Source organism: Crocodylus porosus, unplaced genomic scaffold, assembly GCF_001723895.1.
Source record: "Crocodylus porosus isolate Cpor-Errol unplaced genomic scaffold, CroPor_comp1, whole genome shotgun sequence".
NCBI classification, from domain to species: domain Eukaryota; kingdom Metazoa; phylum Chordata; order Crocodylia; family Crocodylidae; genus Crocodylus; species Crocodylus porosus.
This window is the reverse complement of record NW_017728886.1, coordinates 229,040,262-229,050,079: the sequence shown is the minus strand read 5'-3', so window position 1 is coordinate 229,050,079 and position 9,818 is coordinate 229,040,262. Positions and strand designations below refer to the sequence as shown.

The following is a 9,818-nucleotide window of genomic DNA, read 5'->3' as shown; positions in this document are numbered from 1 at the left end:
TGATTTGGATCAGGGCACGAGGGAAGAAACACCCAGGACGGGTGTGAGAAGAGGCAGGGATGCTGCTTGAGCAATGTTGCCGGCGCGTCTGTCAGGAAGATCTGGGATCGCCCCTGTGATACCACAAAGGATATCCCAGGTGAAGTCAGCCCGAGGAGGAGAGACTACAGGGAAGCCCAGAGAGAGGTGCCTCCAGAGGGTACGCCACCGCTGGACTGTGCGGTGCCAGGGAATAGGCAAAGACTGAGTGCCTAAGCACGAAGCAGTTGGGGCTACAGTATGGCATGGGGGGGGCAATTAAAAGGATGGTACACCCCAGTTTGTGTTGAGGTTTTTTTTTTGGTGTTTTATGTTAAGTTTGTCTTTTCCCTGGGTTTTAGGGGAGACCGGAGGGCATTAGCCCCGTAGTAGGCATAGCTTCGGTTAAAGGCGGGGAAGCTGGCATTCCATTCGAGTAATAGTCCGAAGAGTGAGACAACAAACAGCTTGGCAACACTGTAAGGAGGCGTGAGGCCGGGGTGTAGGGGTAGTGGAGCCCCGAGAGTGACCGGTGGGAGAACCCTGGGCCACGGGCACACACGATACCATCAAGTTGTGGCAGGTGGGAACGGGGTCAAGGAGTCGAGCAGAGAACATCCACTTGGGCAAATGCGGGAACACCAGCAAGGTACAACTCCAATCACCCTGGGAAGACTGGCCCGAGAACAGCTAGTCGCGTCCCAGTGGCAACACCCCTGTTGATGCATGACAGGGTGCGGTTGGCTCTGCCTATTACTTTGTCGCATTGGCGACTCATATTCATCCTGGAGTCAGTCATGACTCCAAGATCCCTCTCTGCCTCTGTGCTGCTGAAAGGGTCAGCCCCTAATCTATAACCATAATGCTGGTTCCCTCTCCCCAGGTGCAGCACTCTGCACTTGTCCTTGTTGAACCGCATCCTGTTCAAATCCGCCCACTTTTCTAACCTATCCAGGTCTGCCTGGATGCAGTCCCTGCCTGCCGGTGTATTCACTTTACCCCACTACTTGGTATCATCAGCAAACTTGAACAGGGTGCTCTCCACACCGTCGTCCAGGTTGCTAATGAAGATATTGAACAGCACCAGCCCAAGGACCGAGCCCTCGGGGACTCCGCTGCCCACACCCTCCCAGGTTGACATTGACCCATCCACCACCACCCTCTGGGTGCACCCCTGGAGCCATTTTGCCACCCATGTGACTGTGCTTTCGTTAATGCTGCAGTCCCTCAGCTTGCCCACCAGAATTGAGTGGGACACTGTGTCGAAGGCCTTCTGGAAGTCCAAGAAGATAACATCAACTTCCTCCTTCCCATCTAAGCTTTTTGTTACCTGGTCATAGAAGGAGACCAGGTTAGTCAGGCAGGATCGGCCTTGCACAAACCCGTTTTGGTTACCGCTCAACATCACTTCCCCTGCAGGGTTCTCACAAATGTGGCCCTTGATCATTTTTTCAAAGACCTTCCCCAGGATAGAAGTGAGGCTGACTGGCCTGTAGTTGCCAGGCTCTTCCTTCCTCCCCTTCTTGAAAATAGGCACATGGCCCTTTTCCAGTCCTCAGGCACATCGGCCCTTTTCCAGTCCTCAGGGACTTGGCCCGAGCACTAGGAGTCCTCAAACAGCTGTGCCAATGCTTCGCAATAACACCAGCCAATTCCCTCAGCACCTGCGGATGAAGGTCATCCGGGCCCACTGACTTGGATACATCTAAGCGCTCCAGGTAATCCTTAACTAGGTCTGGACTAACAGTCTGAACTAACACCCTGCTTTGAGCAGGGTGTTGGACTTAATGACTTACTGAGGTCCTTTCCAGCCTTAATTTTCTATGATTCTATGACACAAGTACTATCCCATGGTGGAGTTATATAGTGGGCTGCAGTGTACATATATATACTGACCAGGACTGGTTGGGGCACAAAGGTGCTACAGTGCAGGGGCTGTTTGCTTGCAAATCCCCGCACTGTAGAAACCATGTGCCTGAGCCAGTCCTTCTGCAGCACACTGAACCGAGGCGGAGCGGCCTCAGGCTGGCAGGCTGTCCCCCTAGCCCCCTAGCAGCCAGAGCTGTGCTGCCCTAGCTCAACGTGCTGTGGTTCCAGGCGCATGTGTATGCACTGTGCCTGGGAGCAATAAACTCCCCCATGAACTATGCCAGATTTTTTCAATTATGCTAATTGCACATGTAGGTGCACCCAAAGACTATTCATCTCTGGGCTACTAGATATAGGTGGGGGGAAGCCACCTCGTCTTCCTCCTTGCTCTCTAGAAAAATAATTTGGACTCTGAGGGACACAGGAAAATGAGAGAGAGCTTGTGGGGAGGCAGTGAACTCCCTCTTCTGTGTTAGTAGAGGGGCATTGGTGGATGGAAGGGCCATCTTGCAATTGTGGCTTCACTGGTAAAATCAAGCCCTGTACATTATGTGAACCTTTACATTGTCAGTGCTGTTGCTAACTTATGTGCGTGAATGTCCTGATAGCTCATGTAGCTTATATTCTTGGGCATGGTATAAAATGTTCTAACCAGCAATAATACCAGGCATGCACAAATGCACAGTTCTCTTAATGGCTTATTAAAGAAAAAGTTATATATTAAACGAATATTCAGCTGTATGAAATGTCATACTGGATTTCAGTGGGCTAGTTATAAATGATTATGCTGCATTTATTTTAGTTTGTGATTTAGAATACTATACATTTTCTGATATTAGTACACCGAAGAGTAAAAAAAGGGTTATTTTGGAATTCATCCAATAGTATTTATAATATTGATGATTAATTTCAGTATCTTATTCTACTATTTATACCATTTGTTTGAAATTGTGTAACTGTTGCTTGTTAAAGAGTCTCTCTGATGTGCATAGAATGTATTGATTTGTTTAGCTAATTCATTTTTAAGATTAATCATTTTTTCCTTCCCTATTCACAGTGGTTTAGGACTCAAAAAGATGGGTAGAAAAGATGCCTCTGCTGCAAGAATTCCTGTTGAGCAATACCGGAAACAAATAGGTAAGTAATGCTGGAAGTGTTACCTTTTGGGTTTCACACTGTGTTTGAGTCCCAGCCCAATCAGCAAAGCTGTCCTTCATAGAAAAAAGCAGGCATGACCTTAAAAATAAGATCTATTTTATGTTTACAAGTGTCAGTAAAGTCTTAAAAAGAAATGGTTCTTTGATATTTTTTTAAAGGACAGACTTTCATTATTTTCCTATTTTTGCTTTAATCTGTATATGAATTTGTTTTTCTGACAGTTTTAAACAGTGATGTGTTGCACAGGCCCATTTGTTCTTTTATTAACTGAACATTTTTTAATAAAAGCAGTAACTATAACAATCTGTTTTTCTCACATTTTCTTCTGTAACCACTCTTTTTGTGGAGAAATACAGAATGTTATGGAGCACACACAAAACTGTATATAATACAGATAGAGATACTTATTTGTGACAGGGGGCAACTCCGTGGCCAGATCCCAAAGCGGCCTGCCCATCTGCCTAGGGCACTCTGCCCTGACTCACCTGCCACGACTTGGTTGTTAATTTGATCTATTAAGTAGGAGGCTCCCCATTCCTTGCCCTGATGCCAGGGGGTGCTGTCTGCAGCTCTGAACCTCCCCTATACTGTGGTCCATGCCTCACAGATGGATATGATTACTTCCCCCAGCCTCAGGCTAGGACAAACTCAGTCCATAACTGGGCTCCATTCACTCTCACGCTCACTTTGCTTTCCACTCTCACGCTCACTTTGCTTTCCTCCTACGCAAGGGCGTCTCTTGCATACTGCCCATCCTGGGCCACACTCTACTGCCTTAGCTACTCTTGAGCAACTCCTCATGGGCTTTCAGGCCTAGCTACTCTCTCCCTGGTACCACCATGCAGCAGCTTTGGTTCCCGTGACTTCCTGTGAGAGATGGTGCTCTCCCTTACCTTGGGGGGTCTTCAAGAAGAGAATGGAAAAGCACCTGGCTGAGGTCACATGACCCCAGCACTTTTTCCTACCATGGGCAGGGGGTCAGAGTCAATGATCCATTGACATCCCTTCCAAGCACCTATGAATCTATGAATCTTCCCCTACTCTACGTGGCATAGCCTTAGACCAACACTGGGTTGCATTTGCCCCAAGCTCCACACAGGGCAACTGTACACCATGGCCCACCCTGGGGTCTCCTCATCATACTTACAACTAGCTACTCACAGGGCAGGTCCTTGTGCTGGTATTCAGGCTTACTCCCAGTTCAGCCCTACTCAGTGCGCTCCTGGGACTGTCCTTCAGGCCTATTCCCAGTTCAGTCCTACTCTGTGTGGGGCCTCACACCATGTCAATCAACTACCCCCTCTGGGGCCTTGGGGAGCTCATATCTCTGCTGGGCTTAGAGCATACCTGACCCCACTACTCCAGCAAATGAGCATACCTGGCCCCGCTACTCCCACAACTATCACAATTATCCACCAGATAGTGGGGGCCGGGGTTAAGGCGACCCTACCCACCTTTCACCAGGGAAGTTAATGGTCCTGGCATTTAGTTGAGACTGCCATTCCACAGACAGTCCCACCAGGCCTCCCTACCCTGGCAGGGTGTGCTGCCACACTATCCTTTGCTGCCTAAATTTAAATGCTTAACTTTTAACCAGTTTTTGAAAATTCTCTGGCTTAAGTCTATTTTATTATTTTCAAGCAAAAGTGCTTAAAATGGAATACATTAATCCATACTTAGTCACCTAGTTTTCCTACAGTTGCTAAGCACCAGAAACCTCTTTAAAAACAGTTTTATAATGTACATACTCATAGGAAAGAGTAAAGGTTATGTAGATGTTAACTTTGTCAGATCCTAATTTTTTTAATCCTTTAGTTAGCAACCTAAGTATTTTGAATTTATTTTTTTAAACACAGCAAACTCCATTCATAATTACTTTAGTTGACCATGATGGAATGCTTTTATTTCTTTTGGGCAGATAATAGTGGAATTCTCTGTACTACGCAGTACTGAGAAGTCAATGAGGTAGGATTCCTAGCCTCATTTCACAAAAGCAGTGAAACTGTTTGGACTCACCTTTTCCAATAAATCTGCTTTTCCTTTATGAGGCACCTCCAGATTTCAGTGAAAGGCTTTGTCTGTCACTTAGGTTGTACAACAGTGCACTGATAATATAAAATTCTAGCTAGATACACTAACTGATAGAATTAAGTCCAACCCCTTTATCCAAATGGGAAAGAGGACTTCAGCTTCTCCAGATAAAAATTCCTTCTATACAGCTAAGTGAAGAGATATTGTAGCTCAGCATTTTGTCCTTCCCTCAGAATTCTGTCTCCGACTAACTGTCATAGGGCCCAGCATGTTTCCCCATTCTTTATGACTAATTCAAGGATCTGGCATTTTATAGATCCTCCACAGATAAAGGTAGGTTCAGAGATATTTAAGGACTGCTCAGGAAGAAGAGTCCTCATTTGTACAGGGCTTCTGCATGTTATTTTACCTGTTTAGGCATCTTCCAGCAGCCTCCAGTATCATGCGTAACAGTGTCCCTGCACTGAAAAATGGTGGCAGGCAGGGTGCTTTAAACCAAAGCTTGGTTTATAAGCTTTAGTTCAAAGCCCCCTGCCATCATTTTTCAGTGTGGGGATGCTGATACATGTGAGGCTTATGTGCTTTTAATTAGCATGGCTCACTAATTAAAGCACCTCCCCCATCACCCTGTCTCCTGAAGCATATCTATAAGTGCCCTATATTTTAGAAAATAATTCTTTGTTGGCAGGGGAACCAACTGTACAATAAAATGTATGTTAACTTACCCAAGTGGAACGTGGTGCTAATGTGGATGTACTGCTTCTGGTACCCAGGCTAGCTTGTTTAGAACTATATCAGGTATCCACCTGGCATTGCATGTAACAAAGAATTTGTTGTTACCAGCTGGAATGAACACAGAAATCTTTCTTCTTCTTTCTACTACATACTCATATTTCCATTACATTTCTTGATTTTTCAGTAGTGTTGAGAGTGGTGGTGTGGCCATTATGGTCTAGGAATTATGTGAATGGCAGGGATTTTTGTGGGTGATATCTTCTATCAGGCCAGCTGTATGGTTGGGATAAAGTTAGACAAGCTTTCAAAAAAAGCGTTAGACCTGGTGAAGAATGGCTTGCATTTAAAATCTTGTCTACCTTTATCCCAACCATGCAGTTGGTCCAATAAAAGTTATCACCAGAAAATCCAGATTTTTCAGATAATTTTGCTATATGGATGACTTGGCTGCCTAATTCTCCATGACTTAGCTTTAATTGGTACAAAATTAAGTTTCTATTGTAGAGCTTTTGAATTAGACCATTCAGCAAAGAAATTAAATTTTGTGTTTAAGTTACCTTTGCAGCAGTGTTGCATTGTGAGAGGCATGGGCTCAGGTCCTCGGGTGTACTATGTTTTCTAGAACTATGATGCTTGGAAATTTTATGAATTGATTATCCTTATTTTCAAGAACCTCCCCTCCAATTAAATATAGGTAAACAAAGTTACATGTCTTTATACTACCTGCAGAGGAGACCAAATATATGAAAATCCTTTCAGCTGTGTCTTCCTCCTCTCCTGCTCCAGTCTTGGTGGCAGGGTCTTCCAGTAGGCTGCTGAGGGTTTCCTTTGTCCTTAGTATATGGTCCTTGGGAAGCAAGTAATGGGACCAGTACAGCAACAATGGCTAGAGGCTCTGTTTCTATAGTGTCTCCAACCATTTGCAGCCTATGCGAACAAACAAACCAAGGGTGGGACAAAGTAGGTATTACTGTTTTCATAATGGGATACTCACGCAGAGGGAGATTAATTGATATATCTAGTAGAGCCAGTAATCTTCTCAGTGTTATAACTCTGGACCACTCTCCCTTTCCAAGTATTTGATATGCATAGGTTCTCAAATGAAAGCATGATGGATACTTTGCTGTACAAGTGCCATTTACTGTCTTGCCTATTGAGTAGCACTGATAGTAATTCTCAGTTCATTACTTATGAGCCTTTCTGGTTGGCAGATATCCAGGTCAAAATTTTTTGGTGGATCTTTTTTCTTTTTTCTGAAAAGTGTGATTTTGTAGGGCCTGAGGATGTTGTTAAGTCAGGTCAGTTTCAACAATGTTTTGACAAAAACTTTCATATCAACTTGAAATAAAATTAGGTACTTGATTTCATTTTATTTTATTTTATTTTATTCCAAGTTTTCCATTTTCTTATCCTGTTGTGTCACATGTTGCCCTGAGTTGTCTTTGAATGTTTCTGATTGGCCAGTTGCCTCTCCTCCTTTGTGATTGAGGTTTTGTTTGCATTTGCTTGACACTATGCCTGCAAGCGGAGAGAACAGACGGCTTCTTCTTGCATCAGCAGCTTTCTGAGAGGATTCCCCCAGCATGGTAGATTACAGGTATTCTCTTTCTGTTTCAGCTGGCTGTCACCCATCTCTGCTGCCCACCATCAACCGTCTGTTTGCAGCATTTTTTTAGTGCAGCCGGCGCTGTAATATACAACAGACGGGCAAACTTTTCCACAGGGAATATGGAGAGGCATTTGCTTCTTAGAATGAATAACTGGCTTCCCCCGAATCCCACCTCAAGTGAGACAGAAACCTGTTGGAAAAACCTGCAACCATTGCTGGAGTGGGGGAGGGAAAAAGAGGACATTTCTGACAGGAATTTCTTATATTTGGTTCCCTTTGCAGTGGATGAATGGGTTGGAAGGAGATGTGTAAAGAAGTATCTTTATCTACATTTATTGAATTTTATTTTTTTCCTGCAAATGTAATGGCCTCTTTTGCATAGCATTTGCTGATTATTTCTGCTGCCATCTATGCTGCTTTGCTTATTTTGCTGCAGTTGAAATGAGGAAATATTAGTCCTTCCCTCTCTTCTCCCACACTTAATGTTGTACATTGTGGGTTTCCTCTCCTTCCCCCTCTACTTTCTTTGGTGGTAGGGTTACTCACTGAGGGCCTTTATTACCTCCTGTTAATTGATTGCGTAAACTTAGCAAACCTGCAGCGTCCAATTTTAATGATCCCTGAGTCACAACGTACAAATGTTACGAAAACAGTAACAGGTTTTTCTCCACATTTGATTCATTTACCGTTGTTTTTCATGTTCACAAAATAATTCCATAAATAAGTTTCTTTATCCTTCTTCTCTTGTCTAGTTTGGCTTAAGTATTAGAAGTTGCAGTATAGGTTGGTAGTGTATATGCATGGGCTGTTTCTGTGTATGCTAGGGAGGTATACTGCAAAGATTTTTGTACCATTTGGAACTGTCCCACAAACCCATAGCAAAAGTCATGTCACTTTTTGAAACGGTTAGTTTGCTGCGTTTCTTTAATTTAATTCTTTCTTGAGACCAGCTTATTAGGTTACGACTCAACCCCCAACCTGCAGGGCAAATCCCCTTTTTGTCTGCTTTCACCTTCTGACTTCTCTGGCTTGGATAACCCTAGAGGAAGCTGAAACTCACACTGGCAAACCTGATGGTCCTTGAAACACACAGATTTTCTCACTGTCCTCAGTGAAGAAATAGAAGTTATGGATAAAAATAAATCTCATTTGCTATATTGGAAGACAGTGGTCTAAGTAATGCAGAAGTTGAAAATAAGTCATGACCAACTCCAGAACCATATCTGTTATGTTTCTAAGTGTGATGCCCTTTGCTGGTGCTGTGAGTATTTCCCTGCCCCCTGGGCTAGGCCCTTGACTTGCGTGGTACAACTTGATGCATCTGTAATTGAAAGGAGGGGTTCAGTGGTGTTCCTACCCTGGTCCGGAGATGGTAATACTCATGTAGTCAGTGTGGGTGGTCTTGGGGCTCCTCTCCTTCTGCACTCCAGTCCACTTGCCAACCATGAGTGCAGTTGTGTCACTGGTCCAACTCCTGGCTCGGTCTTTCTATAGCCTTCTGGTGGGCCTCAGCTCCATCGGTCACCATATGTGCTGCAGCCTTACAGGGGCTGCCTGCCACTTGCCCCAGATCTTTGGCCCTTTGCTGGACCTAGGTCTGCTGTGCTCACTGCAGGCAGTGCCCAACCCCCAAATCCCTTACCAGGGAGCTTGGCATTGGGGAGTCCTGTCTAGCCCCCTTACGATGTCCCTGCTTGCTTCTGGCAGGACTGTGGCGTGGGGGAGGGGAGAAATCTGCGCTGCCAAGTCGCATCCCAGCAAGCTTGGTGCCTTGCCTTTTAGCTCCCCCACTGCACATGGCTTCTACCAGGGTTTTTAAACCTCTCATGACAGCTGTCACAGCTGATTTCATTAGCCAGCTGCTGCCCAGTCTGATTGACAGCTGCCTGAAAAGCTGGTGCAGTGCCAGCTCGCGTGGCCTTCGTCCCTGCCTCTGTCTCCCTCCCAGGTAAGTTCCCTGTAGTGCTGGGGTCCTTGGGTCCCCCTTTAGGAGTGTCAGGGCCAGTTCCTGGCACTTCTGGTCCCTAAGAATGACCCCAGCCACCACACTAAGAAATTCAGAAGATGGGAGGTGGCCATGTATTTTTCCTAAAACAAAAGAAAGTGTTAAGCAATCTAGATTTGCCATAGTGGGTACCTGTTGTAACATATTTAGGTGCATGCAACACACAGACAGCATGGGCCTGCTCTGGTGTTATTAGATTTGGCTCCCAAGTTCCAATAGAGATAGAGAGCAGTAACAAATTGAACTGATAACAGCTAACAGCTGAAATAAAGTGGAAGATTAAGGAGAGACCCCTTTGTCCTTCCTTTGCCTCCTCAGTGAATGGGACCAGGTAGTAGCTCATATCTGTGGCCTCAAGTTGCCATCACAGGAACTCCTTTCTTTCTTTCTCCA

The 9,818-nt window shown here is 45.0% G+C and overlaps 1 protein-coding gene across 1 annotated transcript in view; it reads left to right on the top strand.

The window, feature by feature from the left end:
- Positions 1 to 9,818, top strand: part of TRIQK (triple QxxK/R motif containing) — a 94,426-nt gene that overhangs the window by 27,059 nt on the left and 57,549 nt on the right. The window contains exon 2 of the mRNA XM_019550459.1: positions 2,945 to 3,024. Within this exon, the coding sequence (XP_019406004.1) occupies positions 2,945 to 3,024 (80 nt within the window). The remainder of the gene's footprint in view (positions 1 to 2,944; positions 3,025 to 9,818) is intronic.